Genomic DNA, 23,551 nt, shown 5'->3' with positions numbered 1-23,551 from the left:
ATTCTTTCCAATACCCAACTGTGTTTTGGAACCCCAGGGTATTTTTTATTGAAAGGTTTAATAAACCAGAACGCCTGATGTAGGAACAAGGAACTGCAGATGCTAGTTTACTAAAAAGTACTCAGCAGGTCAGGCTGGAGAACATTGATAGGTGACATTTCGGGTCAGGCCCCTTCTTCAGACTTGGGATAGGAGCAGGCTGGGGAACGATGAGCTTGGAGGCTGTGGAGGGGAGATCGCCAGAGGTGAAGAGATCAGGGACAGTCTGGGAGATGATGGCCTGGTGTTTGTTTATGGAGTCATGGTCTAGAGGTAGGTACGAGGAGGTGTCTGAGAGCGGGTGTCTGGCCAGCTGTGAGGATCTCTGATCTTACAGACATTGTTCCTTAATTAGATGAGTTCCCTAATTTGATGAGGAAACCTTTGATAAATTTTCCATTGTGATATCTCACCCATATTTTAGTAAAAACAAAATGTGTATTTCTCTTGTGTCATAACTACTGAACCTGGCAGGTAAGGATTTGTCAAACGTCGTTCGATTTTCTGAAATCTGATGTAGCCATGGATGAGTTTTCTTTTCAGGTGGTATGTTTTGTATAAATGTTGTATGGTAAATGTCACGGAATACTCTGAAGTTGTACTTTGTGTTTATTCAGGCCTATTCAGTTTACGATGAAGAGATCGGTTACTGTCAAGGCCAGTCGTTTCTTGCCGCTGTGCTTCTCCTGCATGTAAGTGTCAATCCAATTGTTGGGAACTTTCAATGGAGTTCAAATTATAGGTTGACATGGGCTTGATATATTTTGCTATTGCATGATCTTTTCCAAGTTCTACGAAAAGGTTTGGTTTATATGTTGCCAAACACTTACTAATACAAAACATTTCAAAGCAGTTTATAATATTGCCTATTCAATGCACAGTTCAGTATTAGAAGATAAATGTTTTGCAAGTATATTGTAAGAATTTGCAAAGCACAGGGGATTTAAAGGGGACTTTGCTGTACACTCAGTTTTAAATGTTTTTTTAAATGTTGGTATTTGCAAAAATCCTCAATTTAGAGTTGAATTATATCTCCTGATGGGTCCACAGTAATCCCATTTACCTGGTGTTGAAGTTTTAGAAGACTAACAGGCTCTGTTATATGTGACCGTGCTTATCCTTTTTATTCTCTCGTTCCCTATTTATTACATTTAATGGACAGAATAAAGGACTTTTGATGATAAGTAAGTGAAGAGTTCATGTGGAAATTTTAACAGCAAATTTGTTTAAATCTGTATACGCATTCTCTGTCAACCACGGTGTAGAACTTTGTCTTCAAATCACACAGTTCCATCTTGGTATATTAGCACTTTGCGATATCATGGTAGATATTTTCCATATTGGTCACTCTTTATTCTCTTAGCATCCCCATTCTCACCGGAGAATGGGGATGCTGAGAGAATAAAGAGTTGTATTCTCTTAGCATGTCTGAAAGGGTGAAGGGCTGCATGGGCAGCATAGTGGAGCAGTAGAGCTGCTGCCTTACGGCCCCAGAGACCCGTGTTCGGTCCTATCTACAGGTGCTGTCCATATGGGGTTTGTACTTTCTACCTGTGACTGCGTGGGTTTTCTCTGGGTGCTCCGGTTTCCTCCCACGCCCCAAAAGCGTACAGGTTTGTAGGTTAATTGGCTTCGGTAAGTTGTGTATAGGTTAGTGTATGGAGTGATTGCTGGTCGGCGGACTTGGTGGGCGGAAGGGCCTGATTCCACACTGTATTTCTAAAGTCCATTAAAAAAAAACTTCCAAAACGCTAAGGTTTTCACGGATACTTATCGAACTGAAACTGAAATTAATGGCTTAGCCACATTACAGATTGGATGGCTGAAAATAACATCTTTTGGTGGGGGGGGGGAGAACAGAGAGATTTGAGGGGATAAATTCCAAGCTAACATCCTTGACATCTGAAAGCTTAGCTGCTCCTGGACTGAGGATAATCAGGAAGCCAGAACTTGAAAGTGTAAATATTGTAGAGGGTTACAGGATTGTAGAAGTTTACACGGAGGAGGGACGAGACCAAAGAGGAGGTTGGAGATACTAGACTTGAAAGCAACATTGAGAATTTTAAAACAGGAAAGTGATGACATCCAGGGCCAAGGGTTAATAGAGATCACGGGCGATGGAATGGGCAGCAGTGTTTCGTGCAACCTCAATATAGTGGAGAGTAGAACAACGTAGGTAGATCAGCCATGCATCGGAAAGGTTAATCATGGACATGGGTTGCACCAGTTGAGTTGGGGTGGGAGTGCAGTTGATTAAGTTGGAGACAGTGGCTGGTCATCAAATTTAAGTCTTGATTTGAGTACAGAAGCTCAAGAGTTCAGCTTGTTCATTTTAGCCTAATAGGAACGGGCGTGAATAATTACACAGTACATCAAACAACTTACAAAGGGGAAATGTATCTGTTCCAAGAAGGAAGCTTAGTGAAACTTTCCGTCCTGCCAACTTAAACTTCATAACAACTTTGCTGACATTTGGTATGGGACTGAGTGATCGCAGATATCTCCCATAACAGAGAACAGCCCCAAAATGAAACTTTGTTCCTTCAGCCATGGAGACGACATTTGCACCTGGGGTTCCCATAGGACATTTGTGTAGGGCAACCTAAAGGTGTCTAGAGGCCAGGTCAGTCTCTAGACTTTAGAATTACAGTGTGGAATCAGACCACAGGAAGGGAGAGAGAACCAGGCAGGATGTCTTCCACATCACAGGAACCCTCTCCAGGCTCAGGCTCAGGTACGCACGGCGAACCTAAATATAGGGGAGGGATATTTAGGATGGTGCGATGCCAGTTAAACGAACAACATTAACGCGGATGGTGACGAGCATTTTGAGAGATGTCGGTGCTGTGCGCATTCAGGCAGAGCCATGGAGGCTATTCTATCACACTCCGGACGCGCCTTCTAGATGGTGATTAGGCCGGATGGTTTCTGAAGGTGAGATGCGTGTTGGGATGTTGTCTGGTCCCAGGGCCTTTGCTGTTTCTAGGCCTCTCAGCCATTTCTTGATATCATCAGTAGCGAATCGAATCGGCGGCAGACTGGCTTCTGTGATGGTGTTGATCTCAGAAGGAATGTATCCTCTATTTGGCACCTCTGGCTGAACATGGTTGCCAAAGTATAATGCAAATAGAAGTTGTCATAACAGTTGTCTTACAAAAATAACTTAGCCTAATATAATCCATTGAAAGGGAGCAGGCAGGGTTGAGAAGTCCCGGATAACTCTTAGTAATTTTCTTCCGTTGGCAGGGAAAAGCTGCCAGAATAAAGCGGTGATATTTGCCCATTACTACATTTGTTGTGTTTCTCAGACTTCTTGTGCACTTGAAATTAATGAGATATTTTCAATGTGTCATTTCAGATGCCCGAAGAGCAAGCCTTTAGTGTTCTTGTCAAAATCATGTTCGATTATGGACTCAGGGAACTTTTTAAACAAAATTTTGAAGACTTGCATTGCAAATTCTATCAGTTGGAAAGACTGATGCAGGTAAGAAATTGTATCATTATCCTGTCCAGCAAATGGGGGATTGTTCTAATACTGGTAATAGACTTGTTGGGGAATGTTATGTGGGCATTGATGGAATTTAATACAGAGAAGTGTGAGGTGTTGCATTTTGGGATGTCGAACAAGGGCAGAACCTACACAGTAAATGGTAGGCCTCTGGGTAGTGTTGTAGAGCAGAGGGATCTAGGAGTACAGGTGCATGGTTCCTTGAAGGTCGAGTTGCAGGTAGATAAGGTGGTCAAAAATGCTTTTGGCACTTTGGCCTTCATCAGTCAGACTATTGAGTATAAAAGTTGGGCGGTCATGTTGCAGTTGTATAAGACATTGGTGAGACCGCATTTAGAATATTGTGTTCAGTTCTGGGCACCTTGTTACAGGAAAGATATTGTCAAGCTTGAAAGGGTCATGAAAAGATTTACGATTATGTTGCCAGGACTGTGAGCTATAGGGAGAGGTTGAGTAGGCTGGGTCTCTATTCCATGGAGCGCAGGAGGATGAGGGGGTATCTTATGGAGGTGTACAAAATCATGAGAAGAATAGATTGTGTAGATGCACAGAGTCTCTTGCCCAGAGTAGGGGAATCGAGAACCAGAGGACATAGGTCAGAGGACAGAGGATATAAGGCATAGGAAATAATTTAATAGGACTCCGAGGGGTAACTTTTTCACACAAAGGGTGGTGGGTGTATGGAACAAGCTGCCAGAGGAGGTAGTTGAGGCTGGGACTATCCCATCGTTTAAGAAACAGACTGGTACGTAGATAGGACATGTTTGGAGGGATATGGACCAACTGCAGGCGAGTGGGACTAGTGTAGCTGGGACATTGTTGGCCGGTGTGGGCAGGTTGGGCTGAAGTGCCTGTTTCCACACTGTATCTCTCTATGACTCTATTTACATCACTGGCATCAAAATAAATTCAGAACAATATGGAACTTCGAAAAGGCAAAGTTGGGCACACTAATTTAATAAAATACTAATAATTGGAACTTTCGTGGAAGAATCTAGTGAAACGTCTATCTTCCTAATTATACTCACCTGTTGTGCAGTATAAAAGTAGGCTAGGATGCAAATATGTACTTGGAAAAGGAGAAAAGAAAAATTGCTGGAAACTCTCAACAGTCCAGGCAAAATCTGTGGAGAGAGAAGCAGAATTATTGTTCCGGCTCATTGACCTGTTGTCAGAGACTATGGGCTCTCGGCAGTTCTATTCCAGAAATATCTAAAAAGAAAATCCATGCATCATTAAGTTCAGTCAAGTCTCGAAAAAAGGTTTTCCTTTCAAATTTATATTTGGCATTGCTTTACTAAAATTATAGGATCTCACAAGCACTGTAATTGGATCAGTTTTCCATCATTTCATCTCATGGCATCATATGCAATGAAAAAATTGGAATAAAAATGGGCGAATAGGCATGTTATATTGATAAATTTTATCTCTATTCCGTATAATCTGTTTACTTTTTGCATGACTTTCCGTACTACTTTTTAGAGCATGATTTAAGTTGTGCTGTGCAATTGTTTGATTCCTTCAATGCATAAGTTGATTTGACCGAGACACACAGTGCTGGAGGAACTCCTGGTCGGGCAGCATCTGTGAAGGGAATGGACAAGCAATCTAAAGTCTGAAGACGTGTCCCAACCAGAAATGGCATCTGTTTGTTCCCTCTACAGATGCTGTCTGACCCGCTGAGCTCCTCCAGCACTATGTGCCTTTTATAAATTCGTGGCCAAGCCTTTATCACTTTGCCGATGCCTTAAACCATCCTTCATGCAGATTTCTCCATTTATTTGAGCTGTAATTTTTACCATGATTTTATTCTTGTCGCCATTTAAACGTCTGTATCAAGTAGGATAACTCCACATTATCTTCATAGGGGGTTTAATGAAATACATTTACTCTGTTACAAAACTATACTTTGATATTGAGTGCAAAGTTGAGATTAAAGGGCAGTTCTTAAACTGTGTATGATTAGGAACCACCTGAAAGCATTATTGCTATCCTTGTCGTTCACCGATAAGTTAATTTCCCTCCAGGTTATTGATCAGTAAACGGGCGCACTGCTGAGAGAGCAGAGACAGTGTGTATCACGTGGCTCTCTCATCTAATCCACATTTCCGTGAGATCACGGCTCATCCAGTCTCTGCTCCTCTGCCTGAACCAATCCCTGAATTACCTTCATGTCCATAAAATCTAAAGATTTTTGAATGTGTTCAGACTGAACACCCCCAGCCCTCTCAGATGTTGAAATCTGAAGATTTGCAAGGAAAATCATTAGTGGCCTGGAGTTTATAGCGCATCAATTATAGAAACCTAGGATGGGATTTATGTATCTTGCGCCCACACACCTTTCTGGAAGCAGTGGACCTGCCGAGTGAAAAATATACCAGAATATTTCCATGCACACAAGGGATGCGTTGGTACTCTGCTCTGCGTTACTGCTCCAATTAATGATAGTGTTCTAGTTACTCCAGTCCAAACACAGAGGAAGGTACTGCTATTTTATTTTGCAGCTTGGACTGTGTGCTCCATCAGCAATGACTTTCCCCACAGCTTAGAGGCTGCCTGTGGGGCTAGAGTTGGGTGAGTGGTTCCAGCCGTTCAACGTTAAACCATGTAGTTCAGGGCAGCACTGTGATCAGCACGGTGAGACTGCATCCATTTTGTGTGTTGTTGGACTCTCTGGGATCCAACGCCTCATCCCCTCCTGTTGGGGCTGAGGGAAGCCACAATCTCCCCTGATGTGGCTGCTCTGCTCAGAGTTTGTTATCTTCGACGAGGCTGCCGTCCGGGGAGACCAAACAGGGGGGATCAACAAACAATCTGCCCGAGGAACTCTGAGTCGATCAGCCTCTGTTGGAGAGGAAGGAATAGTTTATGTTTCGGGTTGAAACCACATCAGGACTGAAAGGAGAGGAAATGCAGTAAGTCTCATCATGTCTAAAAGATGGTGTTGAGTGAGATTGTACGGTCCAGCTTCCCTGACAGCCTGGGCCCAGGTTCCCACTCTCTTAACCCTGCACCCAGGTTTCCTCTCTCGTAACCCTGGACCCAGGTGCCCACTCTCCCCCCAGGTTCCCTCTCTCTTAACCCTGGACCCAGGTTTCCTCTCTCTTAACCCTGGACCCAAGTTCCTCTCTCTTAACCCTGGTCCCAGGTTCCCGCTCTCTTAACCCTGGACCCAAAAGCAAACAAACATAAAGATCAGATTACCGAATTTGTTTCAAGGTACCTTACTTTATTTGCCTTGCAACCAAGACAATCTGGTGGCATTGCTGCCTGTGAGAGCTTCTCCTGCTTCAGCTTCTATACTTTCATACAGACCAACCTCAGAATAAAAGGACGTACTTTTAGAAAGTAGATAAGGAGGAATTTCTTTAGTCAGAGGGTGGTGAATCTATGGAATTCATTGCCGCAGAAGGCTGTGGAGGCCATCAATGGGTATTTTTAAGGCGGAGATTGGTAGATTCATGATTAGTAAGGGTGTCGGGAGAATGCTTGAGAATGGGGTTGAGAGGGAAAGATACATCAGCCATGATTGAATGACGGAATAGATTTGATCGGCCAAATGGCCTAATTCTGCTCCGATAACTTATGAACTTTACAAATATACTCCATGGGTTGTAACAAAGAGAACTGTCACAGAACACTGATGAGATGAATTGTAAAGATGATACCTTACCTTTTATTTTAAACAAAATCGCACAGTCCACCTTGCATAACCCCCATAACAGGCAACAAAACCTGAAATTGGCTTTTATCCAGGTGTTTTTTTTTTACAGATACAGAAAGGCAAATTCTTGACATTGTTCCAAGTGGTTTTCAAAGCACAAGTAATCTCTTTAACGAGCTTTCCTATATGGTTGCTGTCACTGGATGTGTCTTAAGCTGTGTTTCACAGTCCTGTCATTGTTGTCTTTATATGCAGGAGTACATTCCAGATTTGTATAACCACTTCCTAAATATCAGTCTTGAAGCACACATGTACGCCTCCCAGTGGTTTCTTACACTATTCACGGCAAAGTTTCCACTCTACATGGTCTTCCACATCATTGATCTGCTACTCTGTGAGGTAAGAATAATTTATTTTAAGGGAAAATAATTTAATCATTGGCATATGAAGCTTTGCCTACCTAAACGAACTGCCATAGAATCAGAATGGTTCTAGCACAGGAGGAGGCCATTGGGCCCATTGTTGCCATGCCAGCCCTCTACCCATCAGTCACTTCTTCAAGGAAGGGTCTCGACCCGAAACGTTACCCATTCCTTCTCTCCAGAGATACTGCCTGACCCGCTGAGTTACTCCAGCATTTTGCGTCTACCTTAGTCTAAACGGGTGATCGATAGTTAGTGTCGGCCCGGTGGGCCGAAGGGCCTGTTTCCCTGCTGTATCTCTAAACTGGCTGCATTTTAATTTTCATCATGTAAGTAGCATTGATTGAATGAAAGATACATCATGAAAACAAGCCATTTGGCCCACCTAGTCCACATCGACCATCGATCGCCCGTTCACATTAAAACTATATAATTCCAGTCCCTGCACATGAGGGACAAGTCACAGAGGCCAATTAAACTACACACCCGCACGTCTTTGGGATGTGGGAGAAATCCAGAGCACTGGAAGGAAACCCACGCGGTCACAGGGAGAACCTGCAAGATCCACAGAGACAGCACCAGAGGTCAGGATTGTACCTGGGCCTCTGGCGCTGTAAGGCAGCAGGTCTATGAGCTGCACCACTTGTTAGCACAGTAAAAGTAGAAGCAGGAGCAGAAGTAGAACCCCTCTAGGTTATTTTTCCAGGTGATTCTCTCCAGGTACAGCATCTGACCAGGCCACAGGTCAGTGTAAAAGAGCTAGACCTTCCTGCAACTTTTGACAAATACATTTAGTATCCTTTATTGGGACTATCAGTCTTGCAATGGATTTTGCAGTTGGGTTGGAATTAGATACTGAAATATCAAGACACAAAGTGCTGGAGCAAGCCAGGCAGCATCTCTGGAGAACATAGATAGATGACATTTCGGATCGAGACCCTTCTTCAGATGTCTGAAGAACCCTACTCACTATTCCCCTGCGGTCTCGATTGATCAAGTTTTGTTACATTTTAAAAGCATTTAACTTAAACTTTAATGAATGCGTTCCCCTCCCCCCCCCCCCCCCCCCCCCGCCGGGAGGACCGGCGTGCCCTGCGCCTGACCCTCCTCCCATGGTCATGGTGCAGTGCGGCGGCAGAGGATCAAAGAAGATGGTCGTCGCCGTCGAGCTGCCACCACAGGAGAGGTTTGCACCCAAAGGGTCCACGGCTCGCTCTGGCCGCCCGGGCAGGGGTGAGTGGCTCCCTCTCCACTTTCCTCTCCCCCCTCGCCTGCCCACGGCCTTGGGGGAGACTCCCCGGCCGGCAACGGGTTCACGGGTCGTCAGTTGGGGGAGGGTTGCCGGGCCCGCAGGAGAGGTTTGGACCCAATGGGTCCATGCCCGTCTAGTTTAAATTTCCTTATTTGTTTGATCTGTCTTCCTCATAAAATGACAGGTTACGCACCTTATTTACTTCTTTAGGCCATTTCATATGAAACATTCACTCGTATTGGTTGAATTGGTTGTGATTAATTTGTTGATACATTGTCCATCATTTATATTCATCACCTGATTCTACCAGTCACTTTCGGGAACGTGTTTGAACAGGTCTAAGTATAAGAAAATAACTGCAGATGCAGGTTAAGCCATTAAAAATGTGTGTACTGTGGTGGCAGGATCAGGTTAGAGGTTGGGTGTTCTGTGGCACTGTGACTCACCAGATTTCTTGAATCATTAAGACCTCATTAGGGCAGCACGATGGCGAAATGGTAGAGTTGCTGCCTTACAGCGCCAGAGATCCAGATTCAATTTTGACAACGGATGCTGCCTGTACCGAATTTAGCTCTTAGGGCTAAAGGAATCAAGGGATATGGGGAAAAAGCAGGAACGGGGTACTGATTTTAGATGATCAGCCATGATCATATTGAATGGCTGTGCTGGCTCAAAGGGCCGAATGGCCTACTCCTGCTTCTATGTTTCTATGTACATTCTCCCCGGGACTTGCGTGGGTTTTCTACGAGATCTTCGGTTTCCTCCCACACTCCAAAGACGTAGAGGTTTGTATGTTAATTGGCTTTGTATAAATGTAAATTGTCCTTTGTGTGTGTAGGATAATGTTAATGCGCAGGAATCACTGTTCTGTGCGGGCTTGGTGGGCCAAAGGGTATGTTTCCGCTCCGTATCTCTCAACTAAACCACCTGGCAGACACACAGGGTGCAAGTGCTCACATACACTCCATTTCCCCGGATGAGTCCAGCTCAGCAAAGCAGCAACATTGATCATCACCCCTGCATCACTGTAAACATTCTCCGCACTGTCCTGCTGCACCAGTGTGCACCATCTTTAGACTTTAGAGATACCCTGCGGAAACAGGCCCTTCGGCCCAGCGAGTCTGTGCCGTCCAGCGATCCCTGTGTACTAGCACTATCCTACACACGAAGGCCAATTTACAATCTTGTACCCCTAGTAAAAAAGCCAATTAACACACAAACCCGTGTAGGATGGAACTGCAGATGCTGGTTTATACCAAAGATAGACACAAAGAGTAATCAGAAATGCAGGTGAGATGAAAGACTGAGAGAATCAGTGGTCCGGACTTCTACCAAACTTCATCATGATATTGCCAACATCTGAAATGTGTGGTCATGAAAATGTGGTCATAAATTCTTCTGTAGGTTAAAAGTGCAGCACACCCTCAAAAGCAGTCATGTTCTGTGTGATTTTTTTATTTTTGAAAAGCATATGTACAAATCGAAATAAGAAAAAACACATTTGTTACAAAGTTCTTACATAGCTTCAATTTTTAAATTTTTGAAGAGAGAAAGTAAAAATAAAAATATAAAACTATAAACTTGGGGAGAGAGAGAGTAAGAGGGTTAAAAAAAAAAGAAAAAAAGATCTAACAATAAAAATTAACGGGAGTAGATCCGGGAGACAAAAACCACAGCTGTACATCCAACCCCCAACTCAAGTTTCAACTTTTTATTTAAATTTTTTTTTTTTATTTTAGTCCTGTGCCAAGCCCATTTACTTTTCTAAAAATTCAATAAATGGAGACCATATTTTTAAAAATAACTCAGGTTTGTCGATTAAGGCAAACCTTATTTTTTCCAAATGCAGGGTCTCTGTCATTTCCATAGTCCACATTTTAATTGTGGGGGTTATTGGTTTTTTCCAAAATTTAAGTATTAGTTTTTTCGCAGTTATTAGACTGTAATCAAGAAAATGTACCTGACTTACTGTAAAATTTGTAGTATGTTCTGATAATCCTAATATAATTAATTTTGGGTCCATATCTAATTTTTTATTAATAACTTTAGAAACTATTTTAAAAATCTCCAACCAGAAGTTTTGCATTTTTATACAAGTTACGAAAATATGAGTTAAATTAGCTTCTTGAAATTGACATTTATCACACATAGGAGAGATACTAGGAAAAATCCTATTTAATTTTGTCTTCGAATAATGTAATCTATGTATTATTTTAAATTGTATTAGGGAATGTCTAGTATTCAATGAACATTGATGTATATGTTGTAAACTTTCATCCCATATATCTTGCATTATAACTTGATTCAATTCGTCCTCCCATGCTCGTCTATAAGATTCTGATGACGGAATGTCAATGTCAAGGAGAATATTGTAAATAAAAGATATTAATTTATTTGAGTTATAATGTCGATTCAGGCATACATCAAGTATTTCTGGACCTCTAAACTTATATTCTTGCATGTGTGATTTTACATAATCTCTAAGTTGTAAATATCTAAAATAATTATTAACATGTAATCCGTACTTCTGCTGTAACTCCTGAAATGAAAGAAAAGTTCCCTTATGATAAAGATCTCCCACCCTTTTGATTCCATAACTTTTCCATTGAGCAAAGCCTCTATCTAAGACAGACGGTTTAAAAGAAGGATTATTCGCAATAGGAAGGAAAACAGATAATTTACTCAATTTTAACGTAAGCTTTAATTGTTTCCAGGTACGGATAACACTATGTATAATGGAATTACCTCCATATGTTTTTTTATTTAAATTTATTGGAGCTAAGAGGATCGCACCAATATCGAATGGTAAACAATCCTCTTTCTCCATCTTTAACCAATCCGGTTGTTGATCAGAATCATCCAACCAGCAGGTTATATTTTTAATATTAACCGCCCAATAATAAAATAAAAAGTTAGGTAAAGCAATTCCTCCATTAATTTTAGACTTACATAAGTGTCTTTTATTTATTCTATGAGTCTTGTAGTCCCAAATAAAATTAGTAACAATTGAATCAATTTTAAAAAAAAACTTTTTTGGAAGGTAGATCGGAATTGCTTGAAATAAGTATAGTAGCTGTGGCAGAAAGATCATCTTTATAGCATTACTACGACCAACTAATGATATAGGAAGTGTTTTCCAAAATTGGATATTTCTGTGTAATTTAACAAGTAAAGGAGGAAAATTTGATTTAAATAAAGAAGTATATTTCCTAGTCACGTAAATTCCAAGATATTTAAACTTTTCATAGGCAATTTTGAAAGGAAATTGTTGAAGTATGGCCGGATTATGCTCCATTATTGGCATAATTTCACTTTTATACCAGTTAATTCTATAACCTGAAAATGAACCAAATTGAGTTATGAGATTTAATAAATTCGGAATGCTAATTTCTGGCTTTGTAATATATATTAATACATCATCCGCATATAAAGAAATTTTATTGGTTGTATGTTTAGTGTTGTAGCCATAAATATGTGAATTTGATCTAATACTCTCAGCAAGTGGTTCTATAATTAGGGCAAATAAAAGTGGTGATAGTGGACATCCTTGTCTACAACCCCTAGCTAAATGAAATTTAGATGACAGCATTTGATTAGTTAATATTCTAGCTGTTGGGGATGTATATAAAAGTTTCACCCATGCACAAAAATTTTCACCTAGTTGAAATTTTTCCATCACTGAGAAAAGATAAGGCCATTCTACTTGATCAAATGCTTTTTCAGCATCTAGCGAGATGATTGCTAAATCTTCATTTAATAGTCTATTTGAATAAATTATATTAAACAAGCGTCTCAAATTGAAAAATGAATATCGTTTGGCTATAAAGCCTGATTGATCGGGGTGTATCAATTTGTCTATAACTAGACTTAATCTCTGAGCTAAGATTTTCGCTAATATCTTCTGATCAGTATTTAAAAGAGCTATCGCCCTATACGAACCAGGGTCTTCAGAATCCTTATCTTTTTTAGGAATGAGGATTATTGTTGATTCAGTCAGAGTTTGTGGCAATCTCTGTTGTTTAAAGGCGTGACTATATACAGTTTGCAAACGTGGAGAGATCAAACCACTGAATTTTTTATAAAACTCATTATTTAAGCCATCAGGGCCAGGAGTCTTCCCATTTTTCATGGATTTAATAGTCTCTTCAACATCTTTCATAGTTATTTCTGCGCCCAGTAAATTTCTATCACTCACATTCAAACCAGGAAGGTTACATTCCTGCAAAAACTTTTGCATCTGCGCAGAAGTATCTGTTATTTTTGATGAATATAATGACTGATAAAATTGCAAAAATCTCTGATTAATATCCTTAGGTAGTTTAAGCAAATCTCCATTTTCTGATCTAATTTTATGAATTGTAGAATCATCTTCTAATTTACGGAGTTGACGTGCTAGCAATTTCTGTGGTTTATCTCCAAATTCAAAATGTTTTTGTTTAGTATATTGAAAAAGCCTTAAAATATGAGCTGAAAGGATATAATTTAACTTATATTTGAGAACTGCAATTTTATTATGTATTTCAATAGAGGGAGCGATGGCATTTGTTATGTCTAACTGTCTTATCTGACTTTCCAGGTCATTCTGTTCAGCTCGGTTCTTCTTGTTTTGAGACGCTTGAAAAGCAATAATACATCCTCTCACAAACGCTTTAAATGTTTCCCAAAGCAGGGACGCAGGTGTTTCAGGAAGGTCATTTGCGTTAAAAAAAATCTCAAATTGCGATTTAAGATAGTCATAACATGCTTTTTCATTTAAGATTTGCGGGTTAAATCTCCAATTAGTCTGTTTCCCCATTGCTCCTTGGAGTTTTACCCTAAATGTTAAAGGGGCATGATCGGATATAATAATATTATGATATTTTGAATTATACGTATAAGGAATAAGTTTGGAGTCCACCAAGAAATAATCAATTCTTGAGTAAGTTTTATGCACAGGTGAATAAAATGAATACTCTCGGCCTGAAGGATTATCAATCCTCCAAACATCTTTTATATTTGCATTATTTATATAAGAGTTTAATAATTCACACGACTTGGATTTTGTTTTCCTTTGAGTTGAAGATCTATCCAAATAAGGATCTAATGTACAATTTAAATCTCCTCCAATTATCAAATTATATTGTCCAAATTCTGGAATGGTATTAAATATTTTTTTAAAAAATAACGGATTATCAAAATTTGGTGCGTAGACATTCACCAATATCAATTTTGTAGAATATAGTTCTCCCACTAATATAACATATCTACCTTCAGTGTCGACTATAGAGGAAGTATTTATAAATGGTATACCCTTACGAATTAAAATAGCAACACCTCTTGATTTGAAGGGAAACGATGAGTGAAATACTTTATCAATCCATTTGCCTTTCAGTCTATTATGTGCTACATTTTTTAGATGAGTTTCCTGAAGGAACATTATGTCTGCATCAATAGATTTTAAATGTGAAAGTACTTTACCTCTTTTAATTGGTTCATTAACACCCTTGACATTCCAACTACAAAATGTAATACCTTTAACCCCTGTTTTCCTAATAGAATCTTGCATCTTAACCAATAAATGGTCTATAATAAAGCAAATGGTCTGGCACCCGGACTACAACATTTTTCTTGAATGAGGGGTGGATGATTTTTTGTACAGCGTAGAGTGCCTCCCGGAAATATCTCCCAAAAGTATATAATTTCTGAAAAAAAACATAATAATAAAAGTTAAATCTAAAAACAAAATCAATATCTAAAAGGTTAAAAGAGTGCAGGAAAAAAGAAGAGACAACTAAAGCTACAACTACAATTAGTGCAGTTAGTGTTAGCCACCCTAAGGTGGCAAAAAATCTAAGGACTTCCGTAAGATGTAAAAAAAAATTAATACTAGCTCCGTTTGTTAACACAGTTATTATTTGTTTTTTGTTTTTTAAAAAGAGAGATAAACGGGGCAGGCCCGAAACTAATTAGTCTATATTAAATCAATTTTTCTATCTAAAGTGTATTAATTAAGTATTCAAAGTAAGGTTTACATAAATCAAATATTACTTATACTTCTTATTAGTGATGATTAATAAAAATATATATGTTTTTTTTTAAAAATTAATAATTATTAATTACGGTTAATATACGTATAGTATATACACTAAACTTAAATCTTTGAATTTTCATATTTTTAAAGTCCAATTAAATGTCTGCCAATTAAGATAGCCATGAAATCATAATCAAGCCTTCAGCGAACTTTCGATCTCCCGAGCAAATTCCAGTGCTTTATTATAATCAGTAAAAAAGGATTCTTTTTGATTGTAGGTCACTCGGAGTTTTGCTGGATACAACATACCAAATCTGAGCGCTGGGATCTTCTTAAGAATAGATCTTGTCTCGTTAAACAGTGCTCTTTTCTTAACCACCTCAAAGGGATAATCTCTGAAGATACGAATCTCATCGCCTCGGAATGATAAAGCTCTGTTACTAGCAATTCTTGACAACATATCTTCTAAAACGTGCGCATTATGCACCCTCAGAATCAAATGTCTTGGAGGCGCATTAGCACCTGGCCGTGCTCTCAGTGCTCTATGGGCTCGATCCAGCAAGGGCTTTGAATCCATTTTCAAAACTTCCTGTAATAACTCAGCAGTAAAATCACGAACGTTTTTATCTTTTTCTTTGCCTTCTTTAACACCAAGGATTCTTAAATTTTGTCGTTTTGAATGACCCTCTAAGTCAGTACATTTTTCGGTTAATCTCATCACTAAATCAGAAAGACGCTGAGTCTCTGACAATACTACTTTTGTAGTTTCAGCACTCGTCTCGGCTAAAATTTCCAAGTCACCTATAGCCTCATCATGTTGCTCTATTGACGCGGTAATGTGGTTCAGCTTACCAGAAAAATCAGAGTCCAACTTTTGTAACTTGGAGGTTACTTCCTCCATGTGTTCATTCATTTCAGCCTTTGATTTATCCAACTGCTCCTTAATAGTAGATAGTATATCCCCCTTCATTCCTTTAAGGGAAACTAATTCAGCTTTCATCTCTTGTAATTCAACTGTCATATTTACCACTTTAGACTTCATATCTGAAAGCTCCTCACCCACAACGCTGCGAAATTCTTCCAATCCAATTTTTTTAGGCTGTGGATTCCGGGTTGTTCGTTTGGCAGGTTCTTCCTGACCCGCTGCTGAGGTTTGAGCTGTAGCAGAGGCTTCCATCTGACTTGGTTCTTCTTCTTCCACGGGTCTTGTTCTGACCGTTCCTTTTTTAACGATTTTTAACGGGGGGGTGCGACTTGTCGAAATTCACTTTTAAAAGTCGCGATCTGATGATGTCACCCACCCTTCGTTGAAAATTGCCGGTAAGTTGCAACGGGCCCGACCCGTTCCTCTCTTCCTAAATCGGAATATTCACGGAGCTAGTTGACGTGCGACTTGTTCAGTCCATAACGCCACCGGAAGTCCCATGTTCTGTGTGATTTTATGTTGAATTTAATTGCGCATGGTATTGTAGTCAGGAAACAGCACATTATCGTTACTCTTTTTGGAGTCATGCAGGTATAGGATTTTTCTTAAAACTTCTTAAAATACAAAAGAGAATCCAGGACACAATCCAATTCTATGTCGAACTGCTACCGACTTCTGAAAATTGTTATACTAGCCTCAGCCACATGGTGGTGCTGTTTGTAGGACAATGGATTAGGAATCATCGGAGATGTCAGTGGGAATCAAGCCTCTGATTACATCTTGTAGTTTTCATTACGGGAAGTACAGAGTGCTTGATTGATTTGAAAGATACAGCATGGAAACAGGCCCTTCAGTCCACTGAGTCCATGCTGACCATCGATCACCCGTTCACACTAGTTCACTTATCCCACTTTCACATCCACCCCCTACACACCAGGAGCATTTGCAGAGGTCAATTGATCTACAGACCTACAGACTTGCTCTTCTTCGGTCTTTGGGATGTGTAAGGAAACCGGTTCACAGGAAGAACGTGCAAACTCTACACAGACAGTACCTGAGGTCAGGATCGAGCCCTGGTCTCTGGCGCTGTGAGGCAGCAGCTCTACCTGCTACTCCATTTAGAATGGCGTTTGAAAACTTTAACATTGGTCAGGCACCTTATTCAGTCTATAAATATTGGGGTTTCAGCTGAGCTTTGATTTCAAGGAAGGTTCGTGGGTCTTTGGCATTTTTGATAAATTTAATTCAAAGACTTACTTATCCAATTAGCTATTATAACAAAGTAATTTGAAACGTTTGCACATTTTTTTTATTGTTGCTAGCTTCCCCATTCACTTAAGCCAATTCTATATATTTTCAAATAACCACATGGTTCCCCAATTTTGTGGTGGTTGTTTGAGAAAGATTTAAATCAAGGTCTATTGTGCACATTCAGTGAATGTGATTTCAGCAGATGTCAGCGGACACTTAAACAGATTATTTCCTTATTTTTCATTGAGGACTGTGTACATTTTGTGTATAACTCTCAGACCACACCAGAACCTGTATAATTTAAGGTGCGGTGTCTCTCAACGAACAGAGGTGCACGGAGGACTGTTAGCCATCCCAGACAGTAAAGATTTGCCACGAGGACAAATTAAAGAAGCAAATTAAGAGTTATTCCAGTCAAACTTATTGAAGTGATTGTGATAATCAGGTTAACATAATTAAAAAACTGTGTGTCCTGCTGAGCTAGTTACTGCAGCAGAACAGAACCTCAATGGGGAGTATCCCCTTTACTGTTCCTCTACTCGGTACAATTTACGTGAAAAATAATAATGAGAGAATTATTGTGCAAATACTATTCCAAATCTACACCAATATGGAATAGCATGTCTTTCGATCAGAGATACCGTGCAGGGAAGTTCCATGATGTTACTGAGTTTGTCACTGCCATTACCGTATCCAAAATAAAGACTAGTTATGTTCCCAATGTAAACTTGGTGACTTTGTTTTTTAAAGAATAGTTTAATTGATGTTCAGGTTAAACCAGTGAACGAAGGAGGTTGTGCATTGTGTCTGTTTCAAATACCCAAATTGTTAAAAGGAAACATTTAATAACCTTGATGCCGTTTCACAGCCAATTTTTTTCTTCTCTCCTGAGGCAACGTGACCAAAAATGGCAATTGGGGAATGTGTTAAATTATGTTAATCATGCCTTGTGTAGAATTCAGCAAAGTTTTGTTCACAAAAAGCTTCGGGCCTGAGAATTGAGGGAATCCATTTTAACAAACTAGAAACACATTAACATTTGAGCCTGTTCTCCTTTGGACATCCTGGCTTGCATGTGTTCGTATTTACTAAGTATTGTTGTCTGTAATATTAAATATGCCGATCTGTGAACTGGGTGAATTGCTCCCTGATTCAAATTGAAATGCTGTTGAACCGAAGGCCATCTTATCAAAATAGTTGCTGTGGCTCTGCAGTGTCGTAAGACACTATCCCTTTGTCCCGATCTGCTCTCACCACTTAGTCTCCAGCTTCCAGCAGCAAAAATAAAAACACATTCACTCTAATAATGAAACTTCAAATCAATTGCACTTAATGAAGCTGGCTTATTAAAGTATTAAATATCATAGCCAAACTTTAACCTGTTGCTTATAATTTTCATTAGTGTGCTTTAAATGTGTAGAAAATAAATTTGAAAATGCTCTGAATTTCTGCTTACATTAGTTTACTTAAACTTTGTAACTTTTCTTTTTAAAGGGAATAAGTGTGATCTTCAATGTTGCACTTGGTTTATTGAAGGTAGGAAACATATCTTTTCATTCATTTTTATTGTGGGTTAAATTAAGTCAGCATTTTCACACCTTCTCCACCAAAGGTTGAGGCATTACTTTATCTTATTTCAGAACTGTTAGCATTTTACTACTGTTACAGAAATATTGTTTCAGATGTAGCCCTTCATTTGCATTATCATGTGTTGTTCTATATGAAACTCTGTTCAGCTATTTCCTTCAAAGGCCGTGAAGAAGAGCAGGATTGTAACTGGAGGAGTTCATGTTGTAACATGCATTTGCAGTTTCAGAAAAACTTTTCAAATTTTCACTCGTCTAACAGTTGGGAATAATGCGGTTTTGGATATTTTCTGCTGGACTGTTTTCAGAATCCCTTTGCGTGTGATCTCCACGCTGCGCTGGGTAATACAGACCGAGCCTCTCCCCAGGAAAGGCTGCTTGGTATTCCTTCTGTATAATTGTCCTCTGCTTCGCTGTTCACGTGAGGATGGCCTGATTCACTGAAAGAAATCTGATTTGAATGAGACTGGCAATCTGAGCTGGGCATTTGCACAAACATAATCTCCCCCAGTCAGCAATGAGCAGAGACGTTTATTTGCCAAGATTTTACTGAATACGGATTGTGAATTCCACCAACTTGTTCACTTAGCACGAAAATCTTTTACAATCTCTACCACAGACCTCAAAGGATGATCTTCTGTTAACAGACTTTGAAGGGGCCTTAAAATATTTCCGCGTTCAGCTTCCTAAAAGGTATCGCTCTGAGGAGAATGCTAAAAAGCTGATGGAGTTGGCTTGCAGCATGAAGGTAAATCAAGCAAACATTTTGCTTTAAGAGGAATTTTCTTTACTTCTATCTTTGGCAGGGAATAAAACTGTTCAATAGTGCAAATCAAGGTAAAACACTGAATTATTCTGGCAAACTGATATTTAGACTTCATGTTATGTTACTCGAATCAAAAATAAATGTCAATGCTAGATTAAACATAAGCATCGGTAAATATAGAAAAAAAATTGTGGACTTTTAAACAATTCTCTTGAGATTATAAATTGGGCACACTTCAATATATACCCAAGACATTTTCATTGTGAGTACCTTATTTGAACATAATACTAAAAAAAAAAATATTCCAAATGTTATCTCTGGTAAAGAGATTTCTTAGTTAGTAGTTGCAACCAAATTTTTTTCATATGTCTTCCTGGTTTTTAAAGAAGTTCTATGTCACATTACTAGAATAAAAAATATGTTATCTGGACATTTTTAATACATTATTTGTTTTCCAAGCATTTTAGCAGCTGTTAACACCAGCACACCAGCAAGTGCACAGGGCCTACTTTTACCTTCCTGGATTGGAAATACAGTCCAGTTGTTAGATTGATTGTTTTTAACATGTTTTCTACAACTCAACCAGGGCAGTGAATTACAGTGACCTGTAGTAATATGTTCATGTAGGTGTCTGTCAAAAGCACACATATTTAATAGTTTCCAGATGGCTCATATTCCTTGTTTCATTTTCCATCCTTCCTGGGTGAGAGATTGCTGGATCAGTGACTAACGATACATATTGGGAAATGAATCCAGTTCTATATCACTACCCCTGTTATACACAATGCTTTTTGTGAACGATCAGCTAAGCAATAAGTAATGTTGCTTTAACATGCAGGTAATGAACGCTAATCAATAACAAAGCCCAATTTCCAGAATACCAGGCACAGGAATCTTGAGCAAAATACAAACCGCTCGATTAACTCGATGGATCAGGCAGCATTTCGGGTCGGGATTTTCTTCATGCTGATAGGAAAGGGGTAGAGAAAGCTGGAAAAGATATGTGCGGATGGGACAAAGCCTGGCAAGTGATAGGTGCCTACCACAGATGTTAGGCTCACTGATCTATAGTTCCCAGGCTTTTCCTTGCAGGCCTTTTTAAATAGAGGCACAACATTAGTCACCTTCCATTCGTCTAGCACCTCACTTGTGCCGAATAATAATTCATATATCATATCATATCATATATCTACAGCCGGAAACAGGCCTTTTCGGCCCTCCAAGTCCGTGCCGCCCAGTGATCCCCGCACATTAACACTATCCTACACCCACTAGGGACAATTTTTACATTTACCCAGCCAATTAACCTACATACCTGTACGTCTTTGGAGTGTGGGAGGAAACCGAAGATCTCGGAGAAAACCCACGCAGGTCATGGGGAGAACGTACAAACTCCTTACAGTGCAGCACCCGTAGTCAGGATCGAACCTGTGTCTCCGGCGCTGCATTCGCTGTAAAGCAGCAACTCTACCGCTGCGCTACCGTGCATGGGTTCGTACAATTTCTTCTCCAGCTACCAACAGCGTCCTTGCAAGGAGTGGGGTGGGTGGGTGTTCATAAGCAGACTTGTTACTTCTACTGAAGACGTGTGCTTTTGTCCTTTGCCTTACTACACTAATATGAAGAGAATTGTACCTCTCCCTGATTAATAAAGTGTTTAATTTGTGAATGTTTATATGAACAGATCAATCAGAGAAAGCTTAAGAAATACGAAAAGGAATACTTGGTTATGCGGGAACAACAAGCACAGCAGGAAGACCCAGTTGAAAGATTTGAGGTAGGAGTTGATAAGTGGTGTGCAGGCACCTGCTTATCCATGCTTGACTGCATTTTGTCATTACATTTGTTAAGAACTCTTCAATTAAAATTTCCTCTCAATTTTCAAAATGTCCTATGTTGCCAATTTATCTCGGAGCAGGAAGTTCTCTGCTTGCACACATCCTCACAAACACTGGGCCTTTCGGTGACAGGCGAGAGATGTGACTGCCGGCAAGTGGTGCAACTGCTATTAACAGATCCAAATAGGCCAAGAACGTGACTTCATTATTGCCCGCTGATGCGGCCCTTTCCAGGATGTGTGGCAGCACCCACACCAAGCACTTGCATTAATGTAAACCCAGCTCACGTAGCCAACACACATCAGGACTTTAAAAAAAAAAAAAAAAATACCAGGAATACTTGAATACTTGAACACTCAAGTATTCCTGGTATTTTTTTTTTTTTTTTTTAAAGTCCTGATGTGTGTTGGCTACGTGAGCTGGGTTTACATTAATGCAAGTGCTTGGTGTGGGTGCTGCCACACATCCTGGAAAGGGCCGCATCAGCGGGCAATAATGAAGTCACGTTCTTGGCCTATTTGGATCTGTTAATAGCAGTTGCACCACTTGCCGGCAGTCACATCTCTCGCCTGTCACCGAAAGGCCCAGTGTTTGTGAGGATGTGAGTTGAATGTGATTTACATCATAACCCTTCCTCCACAACTGGCCAACGTTTGTTAGCACCAATTTCAGAAACATTGTGAGAGGGTTTGGACAAACTTGACTGTTTTCTCCGGAGTGGCAGAGTTTGAGGGGAGTATATAAAATTATATAGGAGGCATGGATAGAATAGGCTGCCCGAACCCCTTTACCCCAGGGTGGAGATCTCAAAGACTAGAGGGTGTCGCTTTAGGGCGAGAAGGGCAAAGTTTAAAGGAGATGGGTGGGCAAGTGTTTTTAGAGTGATGTGTGGAGTTCACTGCAAGGGGTAGTGGTGGAGGCAGTGACGGAACGCTGTTTATAAGGCTTTTAGAAAGGCATATGCTGGGATACGGACCACGTGCAGGCAGAGTAGGTTAGTTTAACTTGACATCGTGTTCAGCACAGACATTATGGGCCGAAGAGCCTGTTCCTGTGCTGTACTGCTCAGTTTTCTATTTTTAAATTGAAGCTATTTCATGCATATTGGATTTCAAACCCATCCAATATTCTAAAATAGTAAAGATGCTTTTTAACTGATCTGAGTAAATTGTATGAAAAATCTTACTTTACCAATCAATTAATTTCCCAGCAGCAAAGGACTAAAACATATTGCTGCTCTCTTCCTGTCCCTCAGTTAGTATTCATTTATTTTTCTGGTAAATTGCATTGATTAATGAAAAGAACAGTGTTCCAGACACATTAAACCCAACCTCTACACAAAACGGGTTGTGACTTTATCACTTTTTATTTGGATCTTTCTCCTATGATTGATGCCGTAAAGCCGATCTGCTGAAGCTTGAGTATTTAGTCTACAAATGTGTTTGCCCTTTCACATGAAAATAATAAAAAATGATGGCTGTTAAAAATGTATCCATTTTCATTTAATTTACAAGGCTTAAGGTTCAGTTTGGAGAGATGTGTCCTGGTCTGAAGGTGATGATCTAGAGATGAAGTGTTTCTGCTTTTCCCCAGCGTGAGAACAGGCGTCTGCAGGAGGCCAATATGAGGCTGGAACAGGAAAACGATGACCTTGCTCACGAGTTGGTTACCAGCAAGATTGCACTCAGGAAGGACCTGGACAATGTAAGGGCAAAGTCTGAATCTTGTTGACCAAGCTAAGCTGTACTTGTTGCCTCTTTTATTTCAGCATTAATTGGAGAAAATATATACTCTTGAAGTTAAATCACATCAATGGTTCAGTGTGCTTTTATTGTTACATGTGCAAAGTGCTAACACAGTGAAATTCTTTTTCTTACAGTGGAGTATTGCCATACCCCCGATCCCCGATTAGCAAGTGTACAGAAATAGTCTACTGAGCCCTCATGCAAGAGGCGCCATGTTTTGGCACCACCTATATCTTGTGTTACGGAGAATTAAGGAACAACATATGCTGGAATCTTGAGCAAAGGACAAAGTGGCGGAAGAACTCGGTTGGTCAGGCAGCATCTGTGGAGGGAATGCAAAAAGACTTTTGACCCTCGTTAAGAAGGGAGCCGATCAAAACATCGCCTGCTAATTCCCTCCACAGATGCTGACCGGCCAGCTGAGTGCTTCCAGCCCTTTGTGTTCTGCTCCATATTAATTTAGACAGGCTGCGCAGAAACAGGCCCTTCAGCCACTGAGTCCATGCTGACCAGCGATCCCCGCACACTAGCACTATCCTATCACA

At 40.1% G+C, this 23,551-nt stretch overlaps 1 protein-coding gene across 5 annotated transcripts in view; it reads left to right on the top strand.

Moving 5' to 3' along the window:
- Window positions 1-23,551, top strand: part of rabgap1 (RAB GTPase activating protein 1) — a 168,965-nt gene that overhangs the window by 124,372 nt on the left and 21,042 nt on the right. For all 5 annotated transcript variants that reach the window (XM_078426232.1, XM_078426229.1, XM_078426233.1 and 2 more), the window contains 7 exons: window positions 657-731; window positions 3,398-3,523; window positions 7,467-7,610; window positions 18,566-18,607; window positions 19,277-19,405; window positions 21,108-21,200; window positions 22,855-22,965. In XM_078426232.1, coding sequence (XP_078282358.1) covers window positions 657-731; window positions 3,398-3,523; window positions 7,467-7,610; window positions 18,566-18,607; window positions 19,277-19,405; window positions 21,108-21,200; window positions 22,855-22,965 — 720 coding nt within the window. The remainder of the gene's footprint in view (window positions 1-656; window positions 732-3,397; window positions 3,524-7,466; window positions 7,611-18,565; window positions 18,608-19,276; window positions 19,406-21,107; window positions 21,201-22,854; window positions 22,966-23,551) is intronic.

This window comes from Rhinoraja longicauda, chromosome 31, assembly GCF_053455715.1.
Source record: "Rhinoraja longicauda isolate Sanriku21f chromosome 31, sRhiLon1.1, whole genome shotgun sequence".
Taxonomy (NCBI): Eukaryota; Metazoa; Chordata; class Chondrichthyes; order Rajiformes; family Arhynchobatidae; genus Rhinoraja; species Rhinoraja longicauda.
Note: the sequence above shows the minus strand (reverse complement) of the source record. Positions and strands in the feature narration are given on the sequence as shown.